Source organism: Cinclus cinclus, chromosome 5 (assembly GCF_963662255.1).
Source record: "Cinclus cinclus chromosome 5, bCinCin1.1, whole genome shotgun sequence".
Lineage (NCBI taxonomy): Eukaryota > Metazoa > Chordata > Aves > Passeriformes > Cinclidae > Cinclus > Cinclus cinclus.
Genome location: NC_085050.1, coordinates 36,433,956 through 36,457,081, shown reverse-complemented (window position 1 = coordinate 36,457,081; position 23,126 = coordinate 36,433,956). Strand labels below are relative to the sequence as shown.

At 38.7% G+C, this 23,126-nt stretch overlaps 1 protein-coding gene across 1 annotated transcript in view; it reads left to right on the top strand.

Annotated features, from left to right (window-relative positions):
* The window catches only part of GALNTL6 (polypeptide N-acetylgalactosaminyltransferase like 6), a 435,822-nt gene that overhangs the window by 384,953 nt on the left and 27,743 nt on the right, over positions 1-23,126 (top strand). The window contains exons 7-8 of the mRNA XM_062492844.1: positions 10,467-10,584; positions 17,423-17,530. Coding sequence (XP_062348828.1) covers positions 10,467-10,584; positions 17,423-17,530 — 226 coding nt within the window. The remainder of the gene's footprint in view (positions 1-10,466; positions 10,585-17,422; positions 17,531-23,126) is intronic.

The following is a 23,126-nucleotide window of genomic DNA, read 5'->3' as shown; positions in this document are numbered from 1 at the left end:
GTACTTATTTGTGTTTTGCAATTTGTATTTAATTGCATGTCTAAGAAGGTTCATGCAAAACATTCTTCTTTTAAATCTTTCATTAGGGAGTTTTGTTTTGTTTTTTTTTCCTTGCCAGCAGAACCTGGCTGGGTGCTACGAAGGCTACAGCAGCTTCTTTACAGCCATAACTCTTCTGTCTTATTGCTGGTAATGACAGCCAGCAATTTACTGTGTGTATTAAGTTTGGTTCTGTGTTGTTGTTTTACCACTGAAGTTTTTAGGAAAATATTTTCACAAATGTAGGGCAACAAATGTCAGACTGACCTAACTACTCTTCTTCTCTACACTTTCTATTGGCTCTCTTCATTTCTGCTAGCTGGAGATGAGTGGCTTGAAAATGTTTTCTCTAGCAAAATATACAGCTTTATTATCTTGGTCTTTATGGCATCATAGTTCTCCTTTCTGTTTAGGTGGTAGCGAGGGATTATTTTTATTTACAAAAGTAAATGGTGGGAGTGAAACCTGCTGGTGAGATCCATGCTCCCCAGTTCACACTAGCTGCAGAGAGAAGCATCCCCTGAGAGTTTTTCAGGGAACCTGGCCAAGTGTCCTAGGCAGGGAGTTAGGGAGTGAGCTCTAGGACAGGGTCAAAGCCAAGTATTCAGGAGACTCAGATCAAGAGATCAAAAAGAAAGGAGGTTATAGTGACAGTTTTAGCACGTACCATCATCACACATCACACATCATCACATCATCAGCACACACACATCATTTCTGTCCTTTGGAGGTGTACAGCTTTTAATCAGTCAGCATAATCTGTGTTGACCCTGGCCACCAAAGAACAGGTGATAATCTCAAAGATTAAGGGTAGATTACTGCAGTGTAATCAAAGGTGATGTAAGTATTTGTGGAGCTAAAGTAATGTCCCATGGTGAGAAGCTTTTGAACAGATGAAGCAGTTTGTCTCCTTGGGTGAAACAGGTGATCTGAGGCCTGAAGCCCATCTAGTGTTGACACCAAGTCAGGATTGACAGCGGCACCTCAGCCTCTCACTTGCAATTTGATTTGTGACCCCAAGGACAGCCTCCACCTTTGAGGCCGAGAAGCTGGGGACAAATGATGACTCACAGCCTGAAAGAGGACCCTCAGTTATCTTTGAATCTGCATTGTAATTATTTCTCAGAGGAGCTAAGTAACCCGGTTGAATCAGAAGCACTGAGCACTCTTTGTGTAGTCTGTAAAATGATAACAGTATTACCAATTCCTCCTATGAATACCATCTACTTAATGAGACTATCTGTCAGTAATTATCTGGATGATATAGACCCCACTTGTTTGGGGTGGTGAACATGGCCAATGAAGGAGGTCAAGTGAAATTACAGTTTCCGTGGGGTCTGTAGCTGCCATTTCTGACAAAGATTTTTCTTTGTGATTTCTTTGTGATGTTTGTGATTAAAGATTTGCTTTTTCTGTTGTGTTTTTTTGTGTTGGTTTTTGGTGGTTTGGGGGTGGTGTTTTTGTAACCTCTTAACAATAAAGCCTATCTAGGTTAGATTAGTTTGATTGTTTGGAGCATGTTGCTAATAATGCCGAGGTTGTGGTTTGATCTCTGTACAGGCCATTTACTTGTGGATCCCTTCCAACCCAGATGATTCTGTGATCTCACCATTTACAAGAGTTCTTATTACTGTTCAGCTTATCTTCCTGCCAGTTCAGGATCCGATACACCTGTTTTTGTGCTAATATAATCCTGAAGTGATAGGACTATCTTCAGCACATTTTTTTTAAATTATTTGGGCATTATTGATTGCCCAAATCAATTTCTCCAAATCTTGAGATGTTTCTTAAAATAACCATCACTTTTTTTTCATATATTATTAGTCTAGATAAATGCAAAAGGATATTTTTTTCTGGAAGCAAGTTTTCTGGAGACAGGAATCTTGGGGTTTGAGTTAATGCAGTTACATTGCTTATATGTTATTTTTTCAGCTCTCAATTTTTTTCTTGCAGTATTTTTCTTATAGATATCTATAGGTTAGGGTGACCCCTCTTGATCCATGCTGTTACATGGCAGGCAGTGGGACAGTGCTGGCACAAGAGTATCTGGGCTGTGTGAGCTTCCGGATCCAGGAGGGAAAAAGCTTGCAAGGCAGCTGCAGTCTCTGTTGGTGAGTCACCTAAAAGCCAGCAATGTACCCAGTCTGGCCTGAGCCCATATCATCTCCCATTATCCTGCTTTTCAATTACTCTCAAAGGTCCCCTTTTGCTAGCTGATCTTAGAAATGTATCCTGTACCTTCCAGCTAGAAGAGCATTATAGTGTGCGGCTCCTTGGGTGAAGGAGGTTGGCTGTCTCACTTGCACTATGCAGAGACTCTTGTTCCCAACTCTGAGACCAGTGTGGTTTGCTCAGCAGTTTCCACTACGGCCTGTGCAAATTAGCAGAGCTCCATGGCAAACTGATTATCTGTATTTGCCTTCAAAGTCAGGTGCAGAGTTCACATACTTAGCTTAATTTCACTGCAATTGATAATAAACCAGGAAGGCTCATTTCTCTGGTTTTCCACAGCCTGTTCATCTTTACAACATCAAATTAAAAGTAAATGCTATCATGGGACAATCAAGTGCTTGACCTCATCAGTTTTCAGCTCCTTCATGCTCCATTGAGAAGTACTTTCCAGTGTTTTTTCTGTCAGTTCTGTACTTGAAAAACTGTTTTCACTGCTTCACAGTTTTTACAAGAAAATATTCTTGTGCCTCTGGTGCAGACTGGGAGAAGTCTAATGCCTGGCTCCCCATTACCCTCCACAATACAGTAACACAGCAAATTATAGAGCTTTAATAAATCGCAATGATGTATCTAAGAGAACATTTCCAGGATCCCAAAATACCTTTGGCTGCATATTAGCCTCTTCAGGCATAATTTCTTTTGCCCTCTTAAAACTTAATGTTCATGAAATCTTTGACCACTGGCAAATGGATGAGCTGCTTTTTGTTGCAATGGCAGAGCTACACAAGCTCCAGCCTCCTTCCCTGTCAGCATGAAATCTTTTCAGGCTTCTGAATTAATCCCCAAAGACAGACATAAATGAAATATTAAAATTACCTTTTGTCCCCACTTCCTGCTTGCATTTGAAGCAGTGTCTCTGCATAAGGGTAGAGTGAGGGCACATGCTGACAGTCCTATGGAAGAACTGATCAAAGGAATAACATCCTCAGCTCCATGGCAGATCACAGCCATATCATTAAGTGTATGTCTCATCTGATTAGCCTAGTGTGAGAGCTCTGTCTGCTTGAGTCAGAGTCACCAGGGGCGGTCTGTGGGACTCTGAAGAAAAGCCAATGCCATCAGGATGCTAGGCAGCAGCATTTTTAGATACGTTACTAAAAAATCAGGAGAAGGTTATTTTAACTATACTTCCACTTTTTCAAAATCTTTGCAAGTCAGAAATGTTCTGGAAATTACCTTCACTAACTATTCAGTCTGATCTGGTGTGTGAACAGTGGCAGGAAGGGAAAAGAAAAACCTCTGAAACTCCAGGTGCCATTTCCTTGCAGTGCTTTAATACTAACGCTTCTCATTTGCCCACCTGAATCAATTTGGTGTCACACAAACAAAGCCAGAGCCTGAAGTACTGCAGGAGATCCAGAACAAGCAGAGGCTTCACTTTTGTGTGAAGTTTATAGTGGTGATTGCAATTCAGCTGCCTTGTTGGTCTTTTTTCAAAGTTCCCGACTGCTACAAATAGGCACATAATATATTTATCAGAAGGTTTTCTGTCCCTCACTGATCATTCCTAAAACCACCCAAGATGCTGGGTGTACATCTTATTTACAAAGCTATTTTGGGTGGGCTGTGATGTCTTTTAATCTACTTTAATCTGCAGTAATGTTTATGTAGTTTTAGAAAATGTAGAGCTATTGTAATCCAAATAATTTAGTCAAGATCACCTGTAACTTTTGACAGCAGACCCCTAACTGATGGGATTTGTAATCTAGGAATCTGCCTTGGGAGGACAAAGTCTGAATTAAAAGACTTTTGAAAATAACCTATTTTCAGGCTATGTTTCAAAAGGAATCATTTATTATCTTTAACGAAATTAGAAATTTCTCCTTGAGTTTAAACTTTGCTTATAATGCTATACTGGGCTTAATTAAATCAATAAACTAAAAGTAAGTCCTGGAAGATAATTCTCTGGTTTATATCTCTCAGTCTAAAGAAGGGAAGAAAACATTGGGTAGAAATTCTGCCCCCATATGTTCTGAGAGAACTTCCTCAAAGATAGTGATGGAATTTAATGAACTATTGTTATTCATAAAAACATAGAATCAAATCAAAGCTCATCAAAAGCCCGGAAACCTAAAGTTCCTATTTTGCCTCCAATCTATCTTTATTTCTACATTTAATTTTCAAATATTATATTTTCAAGGAAAAACTATGAATGCAGATAATACCCATCAATATGAAAAGTTGCTAAACTGACAGAATTGTTTCAAATTTTGTTGAGAGGTTGCTTTTGTTTTCTCCATCAGTTCTTACTTCCTCCTAATAGATTGAAGGATTTTTTGCTGCTGTTGAACTCCACATGTCCAAGATCCATTCCTCCTCATGACATAAACATGGCTCGGCTGAGGTGCTGCTCTCAGTTCTTCCTTCTTGCTTTTGCAGCACTCAGTCCTCAGTGTTGTGAGTCTGCTTGTGAATTAGATTTGCCTCTTTAGTAGGACTTCCAGCTGTTAATTTGCTCCTTGGTTTTATCCTTCTGAACACCACAGCCCGCAGGACATTTCCAGAAGCTTTCATTTACTTTTTGCTTCAGGATGCTCATTTGTGCTGACCTATCTGCTTAGTTTGAGTGCTGTTGATCTTCTCTAACAATAATTCAGACAGATTTCCCTTGGGTTATAAGAGGTAATTATGGGAAGGGTAAACCTTTTCTTCAGAGTCTTCCGTCTCTACCCAGCTCACCTCTTTTTCATTAATTTTCTAAATATGAGAGAAAAGGCTAAAAGGGCTCATCACTCACATAAGGACTCATTGCCTTTTTACAATGTAATTCTTTTAATGAAGTTTAGCCATGTGGTAAGAAAAATATGAATGTATGATGAAATTACAGTGGAAACATCTATAAATTGAAAGTCAAGCACTTTTAGAGGTTTCTTTGTAGCTGACTCTCCACAGATTTCTGGCTCACCATTTGAAGAATGGGATTTTATCTCAATATTTCCCAAGCAAAAGTGGAGTTTAAAAATTGAATGTGATTATAGAGAGACTTGAGAGTTAAGTTTAATACAGCTTGGCTGCTAAATGTTTCAGCACAATGATCATTTGAACTGCTAATTTACATGCATTCATCTAGGGTAAAAGTTGTTCAGAAAAAGGGGCACTTCAGTTAAAAAAGAAAGAGTAACTGCCATAGGCTAATGTCACAGAAACAAGTTTTACTTTCTGATTTTATAAACATTGAAATGAGTTATGTTGTTAGAATGGATAAAAGGTAAAACAATTCCTTACAGAATTATTAAATGTAAAAGAGTTGGTAAATTTAAAAATATGTTTTAATACATTTTAATTATATTTGATTAGAGAACTAAGTATTTAAAATATTCCACTTTTTTTTTTACTTCTTGAGACATTCAGGAAAATTTATCAATACTCATTTCAGCTACTTTGACATCTTTTCCTATGCACAGTTCAGCAACTGTCTTTAGGTGGAGCAACCACTAAATTTTTATTTTTGTCATTTATTCTCTTAACCTACATCACTTGCTTGCCATCTGATCAACTCATCTTAATTTCAGTTTGGTTTACTTCTGCATTCACTCCCTCTGAGTAGCCAAGTCTGTCACTTACATTACACATACATAAATTTTAATTTTCAGGTTTTGGAACTTTTATCTAGGATTAGTGTCAGCTTCTGCTATTTGCTCTAAGAATCTGTGATGCAGTATCAGGAATCACTGCGGAGAGGACCTGCAGCAGTTGCCAGTGAAACAAGGTGACTGAATTTATTCCCCCTGCTGAGGTGCCTTCATGTGGTATCACTAGGGTTAAGGGACACTTCTTGCTTAACAAGACATTGAAATTCATTATAAAAAATGCAGAAGCTTAGCTCAAAGCTGCGTTCAGTAGGTCACCAGTCATTTCTGGAGCTGCTGCTGTGCCAGCAGCATTATGGCCCCTTTCCTCCTTTTCCATTACATCCCTGATGCCACAAGGTCAGTAGGACCTAGTCCTGATTTATGTAGCAGGCTATTTGCCTTGGTTTTGTATAATGTGCCAGTGGGTTTGGCACTGAAGGTCAGTTTGTCTGATGTATCCTGCACGAGATGGACTGCCCTCTCCAGCATTCACCCGCCTCTGTTCACTAGCTGAGCACAGAGCCTTTAATCAGTCTGGGTTATACAGAGAAGTGCAGAGTGCAATATTTGCCATTCCCTGGACTCGATTATAATGGCCAAATTTCAGCTGTTTTGGGCAGGTGGTTCCTATCAGTGTACCTGCTGTACATGTCATCCAGCACAAGTGCTTTCCCATTTTAATTTCTCTCATTTTCGTTCCACAGGCTGTCAAAGCTTCTCTTCACTTTTCACAAATCCTTTAGTTCCACTGTGTGTATCACTCTTGCAGTGTAATGATTCTAAACCCTGCTATGGAGTTTGCTTGTTTGCAACATACCACATTTGTTCCTAATGCAAGTAGCTTCTCACCCCTTTGAGGTTCGTGTCATTTTTCTCTTACCTTGAAAAGTAATAGGTGAGATTATCTCTTTCCTTCCTCTGCATGTTAATTGCAAGCAGTTACAAAAATCTTTGCTGGCTACAGTTTGAGCTACTGCTATACTTCTTTTAGTGGAGGTTTGGGTTTTTTTGGGTTTTTTTTTTGTTTTGTTTTGTTTTGTTTTTTTAAGCTGTCTTTTCACATTAAGCATTTGCCTGCCTTTTTCTCAGTCTGTCTTTATTTGCAAAGCAGGTTTTATGGAGTTTAGGGGGCAGGTTTTACACTCTAACTCAATCAAATTTTTTTCTGTCTCAGCGCAGCAATCTTTGACCAATTGGGCCATTTTTCAATCAGCTAGCTTTTACTTCCAATATTGTTCTTTCATGTATATTCAGTGATTCTGTGCAGTAGTTCTCATGTGGAAGGATTTTTTACAAATATTTTTAAGTTGAGCAACCTTACCCTTCGAGCTTTTCTGATGTTTTAGGAGTATTTGTCCTTTCAGTGTTTTGACCGTAAGCACTTTACAACTTTCCACTGTAATTACTCACATAATATTATGCTATAATAGCTCGAGTCTGTTTAAGCATCTGAGTAGGACGTTTAATGAAAAAAATTAGTTCTACAAACGTAGCTTTGTACTTGACATTTCTATACAGAAGCCACTATACAAGAGATTAATTCTTCTCCTTTGGGCTCAGTGCAGTTCTTTTATCTGTGTAAGTGATCCTATTGATACATAAGGACTTTTCATATTGGCCATGATTGCAAGACTGGACTCTTGTCTTCATATTTTGGAGACAATTTAAGGCCTGTTCAGCAGTAGTTGCTTGTGGCATGGAGTGGAATTCATGCTGTGCCAAGCACTCAGTTTCACACAGCTTATTACTAACTCCACTCTAATGAAAACCAAAAGGCCATTCTGCTTTTCCTCTTCATTGCTCTTCCTACAAAACAACAAATATCAGAACATCTTATGGAATAGGAATTAATGGGGCAATATTACATTCAATTTCTTCTCTTATTTTTCAAGGAAATGCAAAAAAAATATGAGTTTGGTACTGTTCCAGTCATTAGGAAGTTTTGTTAATTGCAATGTTCTGAACTTTCACATCTAAAGAACAAGGGGTTTTGTTACTCAGTATTTATCACTGGAAAATCTATTGATTCAAATATAATTTGTAAGTATTTGCCATTTTTTTTAAATTTTAAGTATCTGGGGTTTTTTATCTTCCACCTAATTTAACTGTGGCAATCGCCTTTTTTGTAGGCTATTCACTGTACTGAGCGAAATGCTTATGAAAGATACTGTATCTATGAGAATCAGAGAAATCCTGCATTTTCCCAGTGATTTCTGGGACTACATTTCTTCTGTCAGTAGAAGTTTAGTTATAAGCATTTTATATGTAATTCCTTCTTTATAAAATGACATTATGTTTTGATTATTTAAAACCTGAAGTCAAAAAGGACATGTTGTACTTAGATTTATTTTGTAAGGAATTGAAAATGTATTGTAGTATTCAGAATCCTCAGGGGAAGGTTTCTAATAAAATCTTCGTTGAATTTATTCATATGTGGAAATACAGTCAATATTGAAATATGAAATGTCAATAACAGTAAAAAAGTACTAGCATTCAGTGTATGTTACAGTGCACAGCATTGCCAGTTTGGAATTTTTTTTCACAAAGCTTTGTTTCTCAAAGCTTCTGTGTCCTTTTTAAAAATGTAATCTCTAAAGGAAAATTAAATCAGTCTATAAGAGTCATGAAAATGGGTAGTTTATTTTTTTTTAAGCTACCATATAGAAGTGAAAGGAAAATTATCCATAATGTTTCTCATTACCATGGATGCAAATGAGGGGATAATTTTCTAACATTCATACATGGGGATTCACTGGCTGCCTGATGGTGGCAGAGACCACTCAACTGTTTGCTTGCTATTTTATCATCTCTACTGCCTTGGATAAAAGCAGTATAAAAATGTGTTAAGGCAGAGAAAATACAGCAGAATGTTCCATTAACGTGACATCCTCTTCAATAAACTTCTCACTTATGCATGGATTCCAGAAATGTTTACCAGTCCCAAGTTCACTGCCAGATCCTAAACCAGTGGCAAAGGGGGAAGTTTTTATTTTCCAGTTATAACTTCCACGATGATATCATCTGCTTCCATAGTCCCAGACAAACTACCAGCAGTAGTTCAAAACAAAATGTGTTACAAGACATGGGGCATAGGACCCAGTTTCATGTCAGCTCTCTGCTAAGGAAATATTTCCTGGAAGCCATCCAGGTCTCCCATGGCTTTGTCTTTTCTTCTCCCTCTGACCAGCCATCAGCATGAATGTGTTCCTTCTGGCCTCTTGCTGTAAAACTCAAAAGGCTAGTGTTGACCTGCGTTGATGGAATTGCATAGTTGGGTCCATGTCTCACCTGTCCATGTCTCACCTGTCCCAGATCCTGTACTACCACACCATGGTCCAGCAAGGGATCTGCACGTTCTGCCAAGGGCCCATCAAGGACGCTCACAATGCTCTCCTGGACATCCAATCCTCCTGTCTCGCCTGTCCATGTCTCACCTGTCCATGTCTCCTGTCCATGTCTCACCTGTCCCAGATCCTGTACTACCACACCATGGTCCAGCAAGGGATCTGCACGTTCTGCCAAGGGCCCATCAAGGACGCTCACAATGCTCTCCTGGACATCCAATCCTCCTGTCTCACCTGTCCATGTCTCACCTGTCCATGTCTCCTGTCCATGTCTCACCTGTCCCAGATCCTGTACTACCACACCGTGGTCCAGCTGGGGATCTGCACATTCCACCAAGGGGCAATCAAGGACGCTTTCTTGAGTGTGTTGTTTCCCTTCTACTCAGCACAGATGCCTTTGCATTCCGCTTCCACCACAACTTTAAGGAATCAGTTGAAGAGCAACATTTGAATCCTGAGAGCTGTCAATGTATTTACTGCATTAGAAATGTGGTCTTCTTGGTACTGAGGGAAAATGAAAAGAGAAAATGCTCATTTTCCAGTACAAATATCCTGCTTATAAATTTAAAATATGTTTTTGTCATTATTTTTAACAATAACTTTATAAATATCTCATTTATTTTCTCTGTTGTCTGTGGAAAAGACTTAGCTAATTGAAGAAAATTCCACATACTTATTAATAAAATAAATGGAAACATGGGAAGCATAGCAAATTATTTGCCTATAAATCACATTTCCACTGTGAGACACATTTGAGGAGTTTTAAATGCTTAGGCAAGCAGATGTTTAACTCCCAACAGCTTCTCTTCAGCCATCTTCTTTCACCTTTCTGCCTTTCTCTAGCCAGCACCTATGAGACTGAAATGAATTGAAAACTTTTGCTCACTTTCAAATGCACATTACTTCACATGGAGTACTGAAAATCATTAACTATTTTGACAGGTTTTCAGAGTCCCTTTCTTTCACTGCTACTTAGCAACAAACAGAACTTTTTGGGGGGCTATTGGTTTTTTGGGCTTGGTTTTGTTTGTTTGTTTGTTTGTTTTAAAGGACTTTGTGCATGACTGTCTATCATTCACTATATCTGCCACATTGCCTGTTTCTCATCTAGAGCCCCTTTTTGGATGAATAAAGGTGAATATTGTTTGGTTACACTGCTGTTCATCTATACCTTTCATAGCTTTGCAATCCAAACAACATCCATACAAACAGCCCAGAGGCAAACACACACAGTCCAAACATCTTCATCATTGTTTGTGTTGCTTTATTCATCCTTCAGGTCTCCTGTAATGGCTGGAGGTCTATTTGCCGTTAACCGAAAATGGTTTTGGGAGCTGGGAGGCTATGATCCAGGATTAGAAATATGGGGAGGAGAGCAGTATGAAATCTCCTTTAAGGTAAGTCATCAAGCCACTTTATAGAATGCTTCGTTGCTGGTGTTATCACAATGGTTTCATTCATCTGGGCTTCTTTAACTAGTCTTTTTAAACTAAAATAAATTTTATACAATACTTCTTTTTATTAGGAATTTCCACAGTGCCATAAAAAATTGTTCCAGAAGCTATACAAAAATCACACTGAGTGCAGCTCCTCTGAAAATGTAGTAGCTTACAACTGTCAAAGAATGAAGTTCCACCTTTTTCCTTTTATCAAGTCTTCTCTACTTACCTTTGCTCAGATGCTGTGTTTGTGCTCAGGTGTTAAGCTCAGTTCAACAAGCCAACAGAGAACTAATCCAAAAGAAAAAAGAAAATGGAATTATTTTTTTCTGTCCCAATCAACAAGTTTAATCATCTCTGGGGATAGGGTCCCCTGGAGTCAACTCAAGATAATGGGTGGAAATAGAGAAAGTCATAGGAAGAAAGACTTCTTTCAACAGCAGTGGATCGCTAGAGCAGCTCAGCTGCCATGAGCTATTGTCTGCTGGCCAGCTGTTCCAAAGCAGATTTTTTTAAAATTGCATTTAAGTTATTGTAATGACATATAGGGAGTTTTCAAGTGCTCAGGTTATGTACAACCAGCCATGTTAAAGTATACTCTCACATCCTGTATGTGGACGTGTATGGAAATCAGTTACTTGGCATTTACATGTAGAGCTGAATGTCTTGTTACTTTGTACATGTAAAATAGGCATTTGTATTAGTTTGCTGAGGACTAATATGTCCAATTTTGAAAACTGAGTTTACCTTCTGGCATACCTAAGGACATAAAAACTTTACCTCATGGTCTCTACTTGCAAAGTTTTTCAAGGACTTGATAGAGTTTCATGACTTAGATGATTTGAGTCAAAGGTATTTGTATAAAGCTTGGAACTGAAATTACAACTCAAATTTGGCTCCAGGATCTTTCCAGCCTACTTCCAAACTGTCAGTGTAAAGCTCTTTAAATAAATCTAGCATGTCAGCCATGACTAATAACAGATATCTTGCCAAATCTGAGTTTCAGCTGCAATTAAAACAGTGCTGAGGCCATTCTATTGAATGAAATGTACAGTGTTACACAGCCCTGGTTTTCCAGGCTGTCTTTACATGAGTTCCAAGAACTGCAGAATGTTTTGCATTAACTGGCTTATTCTTATGTTTCTCCAAACCATTTTTATACCTCAGCAAAATAAAACAGGAAGGCAGGGGAAACTCAATAACTAGACCATATGTTTAGAATATACTGATTTACCTTCTGTCCATTTAGATTGTTTCAGAGTCAAATATAAATAGTTACTTGTAGCTGTCACAATGGTCTCTGACAAATCACCCATGATTTTATTATCCTATTTCAAATATTCCTTTTATTCATCTTTGCAAAGCATATACTTGTTGTTCTCTCCAGATTTTGTATAGAAACCATGGTAACACAACTGGACATTGAGACACCAGATTGTCCCAGTGTGTTTTGTTCAAGTGAGGGGGTTTTTTGGAGGTAGCTGTGTCACATTGGGTCTTATTTCAGTCATATCTCTGGATCTATCTCATTAGTATATAATGACCTTAGGATCCTGTCCTTTCTTAGTAGTGTTAAAAGAAGAAAAAAGTAGTCTTTAGAAATGACTGCCAAATTCCTACTGAAAGAATTTAGGAAGTGTAATTTTTTTCAAAGCTTGCTGTTTGGTTTGGAATAACAAAAAATTAGAAAAAAATCACAGAGGTGGAAGAAAGAAACTGGGGTTTATGTCAGAAGCACCACTATCTGCTTGGGAAAGGTTTCTGCTTTAGAAACTAGTCTACTTTATTCTACTATAGCTATAGATTCAGTCATCTTAAAACTTATTTAAATGAGGACAAGTTAGCCAGACAGTTCAATTTACCAGATCTGTTCACAAAACTTGGTAAGACAGTGGACTTGCAAACTGTTCCAAAGTCAGTAAAAGTCAGTGAAAAAGCCAGACAACCAGACTGGTTCAGCTTCCTTGGCTTCACTTGAGTGAATCTGGAGATGACAATTCACTCTTTCTTGGAGCATCCTTATCTAAGGCCTGTAGAAGTGTTGTCAGATGGGAGCTCTGCGTTGATGCCACATCTTACATTAATTTGCTTGGAAAACAATTACTCTGGATGGTGATGCAGCCACAAACTGTCTCAAAGTATGACATGTTCATTAAATAGTTTCTTAGGTTAATTTTTATGTAAGAAAGAATTCAGGATTTTATTTTTTGGCAACATCAGGATGAGTTTTTCTTTAATTAAAAAGGTGTATGACATATTGTTGGCAGTACGCTTCTGTGTGTGCTAGACCTGTGAAAGCTGGCAAAGCACTGGAATTCACCTGATTAATAGCATCTCTTCACAATAACATGGAAAGCTACTATTTGGAAAATCCTAAATTTAAATCTGTTAGACAGGCACAGTTTATGTAGTTTATGTAATCACCATAACACAGAGCAAAAGATATAATGTCCTGTGTTTCCTGAAGACCCTTGTGGTTGACCTTGTCTGTATTCCTGGTGCCCAGCAAAGCTGCTCTAACACTCCCCTCCTCATGTGAGTGAGGGAAGGGAAATATAACAAAAGGCTCATGAATCAAGAGAAAGGAGAGGGAGATATCACTCATCAGTCACCATGGGCAAAGCTGAACTGACCAGAGGAAAAAAATATTTTATTACCAATCAAATCAGAGTAGGGCAATGAGAAATAAACCAAAATTTTAAAACACCTTCCCCCCACCCCTTCCTTTTTCTCAAACTCAACTTCACTCCCTATTTTCTCCTCCTCCTCACTCTCAGGGAAATGGGGGCTATGGTCAGTTCATTATATGTTGTCTCTGCTGCTCCTTTCTCCTCAGGGAGAGGTCTCACACGCTTCACCTGCTCTAGCATGAGGTCCTCCAGGAGCAGCAGGTGGACCTCTGTGATCTCTGCTCCACCATGAACCTTTCAGGGGCTGCAGGGACACGGCTGCCTCACCATGGTTTTCACCACAGGTTGCAAGGAAATCTCTGCTCTAGCACCTGGGACACCTCCTCCCCCTCCTTCTTCCCTGACCTTGATGTCTGCAGAGCTGACTCTCACACACTGTCATTCCTGTCTCTGGCTAAAGTTGCACAGTAACCTTTGCCTCTTCTTAAATCTCTTATCCCAGAGGCACTGCCACCATTGCTGATGGCCTTGGACAGAGTTGTGTCCGTCCTGGAGCCAGCTGCCATTGGCCCTGTTGAACCCAAGGGAAACTTCTGGCAACTTCTCACAGAAGTCACCCCTGCTACCAAAACCTAGCTGTGAAAACCCAATGCAATCCTTTGCACTAGATATTCCTTAGGCATTCCAAATCATACCTTAACAAAAATACTAATGGTGCTTCCCTAGCTTTTTGAAGGTAGTCATCTGTATCTACAGTTGTTTTATCCTTATCCATGCCAATATATCTTCCAAATTCTCTTCATCCCTGTTTTCCAAAATACACCTCCAAGTTCATTAATCCCTTTCTTTATCATGATTATCATCATAATCATTAATTCCCTCCACAGCTGTCAATCTTGGCAGGAGATAGGAAGTGGAGGAGCATTACCACTTGTCGTTGTAGTTGTAATCTATATGAAGGACTGACAAATGTTGAATATTTCCAGTTTTCTTAGAATTTTAGAGGTAGGTGCTGGTGAGCATTGTTGAAATGCCCCCAGTCATCAGTTCCCAGTTTACATGGTACAGTTTTAATATTTCCTGACAGGAAATCCCACTGCACCTCCAGTAAATGGTTTTGCAGTTTGTGAACCTATTGACTGTAGATTTGTAGTCAGTGATCCTATTTTTCTTTTTTCTTTTTTCTTTTGTTTCATTTAGGAGAACATTCTCACTGCATGTAAAAGTTCACAGGAAAATATTGTTCTTTCTCTGTTTCTACAACTGCCAAATCTGTTCCTTTGGTTTATATTTCAAGAAGAGTGAAAAATCCCATAAAATTTTTATATTCTTATTTTCTACAACTTTTTTAGCCCCCCTGTTGTAATACATTTCTCCTGTTTGTAATCCATCCCTCTTGCACAATATGAAGAGCACCAAGTTTTTGTCTTTGCATGAAATACTAATTTCTTATTCCTTTTCCACCAGGTTACTGTTTGCATTTTCCCTTCATTTGAGGGAGAGACATTGGTCTCTCACTGTTGTCTGTCTTGTTACTGGCTGGCAGCAGCAGTATATTTCTCAATTAGTTTAGAATCCTAATCCGAAGTCCATTCAGTACCCTCTAAATCCTTGGTATAATTTGCTGTACGTTTATGTTCCTTTTCCCCAGCAACACATCTTCCAGTGCTCAAAAATCATGAGTCCCTTACTACAGTAATTATGGCTACAGTGTAGCATATATGAGTTGGAGTATCAGTGTTGCATGCACAGTATTTACATTTTCCAGGTAGTTTTCAGGCTGGATCACTCATAAAACAAAGAGATAAGGTGGGGGAACCACAAGAGAAGGTAGAATACATTTTAAAAGACAAAGAAATAATGTGAAAAGACAGTGATTCACCCAAAATCCCACGGGAGCAGGGAAACTGTAGAAGAGAGCCAAATAATGTATCTGTGGCATCTAAACTCCAGTCAGAAACAAAGCCACATAACCACAGCTTAATTTCTTTTAAAGCTTGTGTTAATGCCTGTTTTTTGCTTTCAACCATTCCTATAAAGTTTTTTGCAACATTCTGTTGGAAGGAGCCATATAAACTGTGAGATAGTCTCTAGTTGACACATAAACTAGGCTTTTGATCTTTCCAAGCTGGAATTGCATTATTTTGGTTTCATCTTTGTTTTTTATACCTCAGCTGCAGACCAGATTCATTGCTTTTGTATGAAAGAGACATTAACGATCCTGAGAGTTTCATTGCTTCTGATATAATTTTGCCAAATGTCCCCCACCACCTAAATTTCTTTCATGGTGTACTGGAGGTCTGTAATACTTAATATAGAAGTCATTCTCCAGTTTCTTGTATTTAGTGCATGTGACATAAAAATGCACATTTTAAAGACAAAGTTGCCAGAATTGATCCTCTCAGGAAAATATAAAAAAATGTTTTTTATACCATTCTGAAGCTGAAAGATAAACAGGAACAGCTGCTAAATGTCCTTCGAGGCAGCCCAAGATTCATTTCAATTACCCTGCACAGCATACCTCAGGTGCAGCACAGCATTTGCAGGTTTTATATAAACCTAACACAGTGTTATTTCCTCCCTCTTGTTATTGCCTCAGCATATCTGACTGGGATTTTGGTTTTTTTTGTTTTTTTTTAACTGTTATCCTGCTGCTTTAGTGGAAATGCAATATATGTCTACTGCAGCTCTCGTTGCCTCAGTTAAAGTAATACTGGCCTATATATATATATGTATATAATTTCTGCTTTCTTGTCTTTTAAATTTTTGCTGGGTCTGACCTTTGAGTCACTGTGCTATGCTGTCCATTCTTCAAAGGCTAAGAAGCCTTGATTAATCACAGTAATAGTTTGTCTAGGCACCTCCATTTAAAAAACAAGAGCAAATAGTAAACATAGATCTGTGCTTTCATTGGTGCTCTGGATTGTTTGAAGACAGCCACAGAAAGGAAATTCCCACTTAAAACCAGTACAGATGATGTAGCATACAGAGGAAATACTGTTAGAAAAGGGAATAACATTATTTTGGCATTCTTGCCTTTATATTTTACTATGTTTATGCACATTTTCCAGTGAGATGAAACAGGAGAGTATTTCAAGGTTTATTTAAGAGGCAGATTTTACAAAATGTTTTTTCTTAAAGAAAATGATCCTCATGTCTTCATAGCAGGACTAAGTGCAAGATTGGTCTGGGTGGTGATAAGCTATTTTGGCATGGAGGCAGATCATTTGTTTGGGCCTCCATTCCTAATCTACCAGTAAACTTCCTCCCTGAGGAGGACTATGCTCACTAGGAGAGTAGATGACATGTCCAGAGGCACCTACCCAGAGCCTTAGTCAATTCTGTGATGGGAGGTAGTAAGCAACATCTTCCCGAGTAGCTCTCAACTCTACCTGACTGCACATCGGCATCCATGGAATTTAAGAACAAAGCACCAGTTTCACTGGTTTCAAGCATTCCTTAGACATTTACATTAGTGTATTTAGGTTTGCTCTGTAACTAGGTTAGATTCTCAAACATTTCATTATCAGGTCTCAGTTGGATGACATGACTAACTGCTGAGGTACTTTAAGCGTTGATACACAAATGATCCATAACAAGCAGCTACCTAATTCACTTTGTAATCCAAGCCTTCACTCTAACCCTTATTTTCTCCATTCACAGTATGAATAGCACAGTCAGTCAGGGGCTGAATTCCAGGACCAGGCAGATACACCCACTATAACACACAAACAGGCAAGCACAATGAAAGTGGCCAAACTTAAACTCCCTTCCAACCCAAACTATTCTTTTCTATTTATTTCTATTTCTATTTCTATTTCTATTTCTATTTCTATTTCTATTTCTATTTCTATTTCTATTTCTATTTCTTTCTATTTCTATTTCTATTTCCACTTCTATTATTTCTATTATTTCTATTTCTTTTATGATTTTCTTTTGAACATACTCTGCTTTTGCACAGTGAGATTCTGGGTGGGAAAGTCTGCCACGTTACCATGTCCCAGGTACCAGCATGCCAAGAAGGCCACCATGACTGTGGGAGGAGTCAGCACAGAATGATGCATTATTGTCACATGCACATACATTAAAATGGGGTTTTTTGGGTTTTTTTTGCCTCATTTGTTTCCAGAAATCATTCTTTCACTTGCTTTCTGTCTGTTTTCCAGGTGTGGATGTGTGGAGGTGGCATGTATGATGTTCCATGCTCTCGAGTAGGACATATCTACAGAAAGTATGTTCCATATAAAGTCCCTTCTGGAACCAGCTTGGCACGGGTGAGTGATTGGGTCTTGCTGTTTTTCATTTTCATTCATTATCAGTCTCTTCATTCCTCGTGAACCAGTTTCCAGTAAGCTATTAAAATGGAAAATGAATGTTTCTTTCTTTTTCTGAAATGAGATGTGCAATTACTGCAGTTATTCTGCCTTTCAGAGATAAGATTGCCAAGAATAAAATGGAAGCTTAAAATTACAGGGTTGGACATCTCAGCACAGAAGCATGTTTCATGCTGATTCAAAAGAACCTAGGAATAACCTAAGACTTGCAGTTCTCAAATTGCACAGTGGTGTCAGTCATAGTTTTTGTAAGCAGGACCAATATAAATGCACATTTTCTTATCAGTCAGCAGAACAGGCAGAATCTCATGGAAGGGATGTTTTCTGAGGCAAAAGGACTGAGTAACAATTATTTGAGCGACTGTCTGATTATTGTGTAAAATCTCGTTGTGGAATACAGCCAGCTTGGAGCTGTGAGAGTGAGAAATTACAAGACCTCTAGACATTTCTCAAAGACTACAGAACACATTCATATCCATGAGGGGCTTTTTGCTCAAGTGAAAATGTTCTGTAACTTTCTGGAGATGTTCACAAGATGTCAAAAGATGGGAGATGAAGGGCACAGATGTAGCTTCCAGGAAGATACTAGTATTTATTCATGCTTGAGTTTAATCTTTTCTGGTTTAGAGGATTTTATTTATTATAAAATGGCATTAATATTAAAGTCTGCATATTGCCACAGGGTAATGCTTTATGAATCATAGTTTTTTCTTAATAATAAAAATGTGGTATGAATAGAAGTATGAATTTCTTGCTTTAAGGGAGAGATATCCTTGGTTTCAGCACCACAGGACCAGGCTTGCTGTATTAACTGCAGCAGAAAAACGAGGCTGCCTGCCTGACAGCTGGCTAGAGAGAAAAAAGAATTTGCCTTAACAGGGCATCAGTACAGACATTGTGACGCACAATTCAATAATGGGATTAGTGGTGGGAGCAAAAACTCTATTGACTAAATTGTGAGATTAATATCTTCTCCAAATGTAGCTCTGTCTCTTGTCAGAGTTGCCTGATCCAGATTTTTGCCTGAATGAAACTGCTTCATTGATGATATTCCCTGCAAAAACATCACACACAACTAGAAATAAGAATTTCAAACCTCAGTCTCTGTTTTCTTCTGTTACAACACATAGTATCTCATTAGACAACATGCTGTCTCATGCACTACCTGTTGAAGCAAAACACAGTAATTTCTATTTGTACTACTGGCATCTTGCTCCACTAAGCACTGAATTGGCCTTCATGATGGCACTGGGAATACCTACAACCATCAGGTAGCCACAGCCTAATGCAGCTTTCCTGTGCTATTTCTTTTTAGCTTGATTTCAGTGAATCACTCAATAAATATTTCTGAAAAATATTTCCAGTTATAAAACTGATATCTCTGCCCATTCACAGAGTGATTACTCTGTAACTTGTGGGAAAATATCTAGTGGTGGTTCTTATCCTTTCATTGAAAAAATGGATAGCTTTTTCTATGTTGTGACAGTCCAAAACATGATGCCTAGGTAAATTTGTGACATCCAGTTACCACTGAAAGAAACTTTGAATTCTCACATTCACAGCTTCTTTCCAGTACAGTATTATATGCATTGCATCAAGGCTAACAAGAACACAAGAGCATCTGTTCGGGCTATTTCCATAACTAGCCAAGGAAGAGAATTTTGTCCTTGACCTATCATATTGTGTGTAATTTTAAATCTAAAAATATTCTCTTTTGCTCATCCTCATCAGAAAAAGAAAATAAAGGACAGATTAATCTTCAATGTGTCAGCCCCAAATGAAGCTGTTAGCCAAAATAATATTAGACAGCTATTCACAGGATTGGCCTGGATATTTCAACTGTCTTTGCTTTATCTTCCAAATGTTATATTGTCCAAAGATTATAATCTATGCCTTAGAAGTTTTTTATTTAAAACTTCCTTCTAGTTCAAATATATAATGAATAACACACTCAAGAATATCTGGGAATATTATTCCCACTGCCAAAAGCAGTACTTTCCACTACTAAGTAGTTTCCACAAAAGTTTTTACTAAACCCTTTGCTACCTTCTGCTTTTAAAGAAGCATGCTGGAGATGCAGCTCACAAAGGAATGAGCCCTAGAAAGCTCAATTACAGCTCTGTAAATGATTGCAAGAGGCCTTTGTTAATCAAGGGGAAGTTTCCCCTTGTACAGATACTGCATAAAAGGACGACAAATTTTCCCATCCTATTCCCAGCACAAGGTAAATGGGGACTGGAATTAGGAAGAGAACAGAGCTTCCAGACAAATTCAGGCATAGCCCAAATCATGGCCTGGGTTTCCTTTCAAGCTCTTTCAACTAATGCTTACCTTTAAAACATAATCTTTAAAGTGTGCATTTTACTTCCCTTGAGATTTCACCTGTCTTTATATTTTAGCAGTGAGTCTCTACACACAGTTTCAGCCAGCTATGTAACACTTGATCAAGCTCTATCTCTTTTGAGAGCTGTAACCTGGCATGAGGACCAGGTATGCTTTAATAAATCAGAGACCTGTCAAAACCTTTGTTGCACCTCCCCATCACTATATAACCATTGTTGTACCACACACAATAGTATGGATCATGACATAAATTTTCTATCTTATCTGTCACTCAAGATCTGGAAAGCTTATGCATATTGGTTGCTGCCACATCCCACATAAATTGAAAAGCATACACATATAAAACAATTAGTAATATTGTTTGGTGGTGCAGAGCAAAGTAAGAGGAAGCCATAAACATGCATAGTAAATTTATAAACAGATTCTGACAATCAAATGTAGATAAAAAGATTGAATGTTTTTGTCTAAAGTTGTCTTAAGGTATTGCTGCTTGCCAAAAGCAGTCAGTGTTAAATTTACAGGCAATTGCATGTAAAGAAATATTAATAGGCATGCAATGTCAACACTGATTCTACTTTATAACCTGGAAGCACCATATAATTATTCATTCATTCCAAACCTGTCAATCTCTATACAAAACTGCAGTAAATAATAACTAATTTTGCTCTGTTTGTTTTAGGTAAGGCATGTTTAGAAAGCAAATCCCCAGATCCTAAAAACTGCTGAATTGTTTTACTGGATTATTTAAGTTGCTTTTTGTATTTCTGATTGTTGCTTCCCTTTTAAAAATTCTATATAAGCCATTTATTTGTAGCCAGTTACCTAAGAAATTAGACTACAGAATATTCTTAGCATTTTATTCTAGGTGTATCTCAATTTATTATTTATTGTCTTTAGTTTTCCATTTGGTTTTTGGGTGGTTTTTTTTTCCTAATTATGGTTCCAGAAAAGCTGTAATAAATATATCAACAAAATCCCACTGTTCCATAGGATATGCAGAGATGAACTACGTTTCAAAATATATCTACAGAATTCCTTTTTCTTCCAGGTATTTTGCACAGCATTTTAGCATTAACCACAGAATGTTAGTACATTAGGCCATTTTGAAGGGAAAGGTAGTCCCACTGAAACTCAAATTGAATGCTAACCCAGCAGGCTGGTAAATCCTAACCTTAAGCTGAATTCCTCCCTGCCTGCCAGGACATGGGATCCCACAGCACAGTGATGGTCTGACATATCAGGCACAAGCACAATGACATTTCTCTCATTACACAGTGTCACTGAATTGGAACTTGCACAAGTTTGGGATCAGGAATTCAACTGGTAAAGGTGGGCTCAGATCCCTACCTGAACCATTGTCTCAGCTTTTTTGTGTGGCTTCAAAAGAGATCTTCAAAGAAAATTATTGTAACCATATTATCTGGTGCTCTGGCCACATTTTTTCGTGCAATTTTTTCATAGCTTCCTTTAATAGAATGACAGTTTTGGTCTATATTTTTCCAACTGCAAACGATATTTGGGAGTTTCTTAAAATGAACATTTTACATTCTTTTTCCAGGCAGATTAAAGAATCAGGACAATCAGTTAGGCAATGGCTACATTTTCTCGTGACTGGAGTGCAAATGGGTAGGTGTGGCATGCTGTTCAGGGAATACTGCTGGCACTTTTGCAATCACCTCTGTAGCACAGAAGACTGTAGCAAAGTCAGTTATGATTCAGCCACCACAGTAAGCAGGTGCAATGTTAGCTTAGAACAGGCACATTATTTAGGAATCAAGCAAGAATCACCTTCTTAGAACAGCATTGCTATGATATATGGTAACTATGATTTTTACACAATACAGCTGTTAAGTTTCCATTGTAATATTTTTCAGTAAGAGATTTATAAATTCATCATTATAATTAATTATGATCTCAAGCAGAGTACTTACCAAAGAAAATATTTAAATTTTTATCCTTGACTTTGACAAGGCTTTTGACACTGTCTTACACAGTATCCTCATAGGCAGAATTAAGAAGAGTTAGATGGGTGGACAATGAGGTGGATAGAGGGCTGGCTGTATGAGGAAGAATGGCAGATCCCAGAGGGTGGTAATCAGTGGCACAAGGTCTGTTACTGTCACTGGGCCCAGTAGTATTTAATTTACTAATTCATTCAAAATTACTTGAATGAAGGGGCAGATGCCCCCTCAGCAAGTTGAGTGATGACACAGAGCTGGGAGGAGTGGCCAATAACCCAAACTGCTGTGCAGCCCTTCAGAGGGACCTGGGCAGGTTGGAGAGCTGGGCAGGGAGGAACCAGGTGAAAGTCAGCAAAGGCAACTGCAGGGTCCTGCATCTGGGGAGGGAATAACCCCGGGCACCAGACAGGCTGGGGCTGAGCTGCTGGGAAGCAGCTTGTGGAGAAGGACCTGGGGATCCTGGTGGACACCGAGCTGTCCATGAGCCAGCAGTGTGACCTTGTGGCCAAGAGGCCAATGGTGACCTGGGGTGCATTAGGAAGAGCATTCCAGCAGGTCGAGGGAGGTGATCCTGCTCTTCTGCTCAGCACCAGTGAGGCCTCACATGGAGTGCTGTGTGCAGTTCTGGGCTCCTCAGGACAGGAGAGACATGGAGCTTCTGAAGAGATCAATAAAGATTATTAAGGAACAAGAGCATCTCTCTCACAAGGAAAAGCTGAGGGAGCTGGGCCTGTTCAGCCTTGAGAGGGGACCTCATCAGTGTCTGTCAGTATCTGAAGGGAGGGTGCCAAAAGGATGGATCCAGGCTCTACTCAGTGGTACCAAGCAATAGGACAGGAGACAATGGGCAGAAACTGATGCACAGGAAGTTCCACCTGAACTTGACGAAGAACTTTTTACTGTGTGAATGTCTGAGCACCAGAACAGATTGTCCAGGTAGTTGTGGGGTCTCCCTCACTGGAGATGTTCATGAGCCATTGGACACAATCCCATGCCATGTGCTTTGGGATGACCCTGGTGGAGCAGGGAGGCTCAGATGGCCCACTGCCAGCATTACCCAGTCTGTGATTCTTTGATCTTCTAATCCTTGAAAACAAAAAAGGCAAAGTAATATTTTGTGGGTTTTTTTAATGTTTTCTGCAATCTGAATAGAAGTTTTGCTTTTAAGCTGATGAATACAATGGGATACAGAGCTTAGCTATCCAAAAAGATCACAAAGAAGATGGAGAACT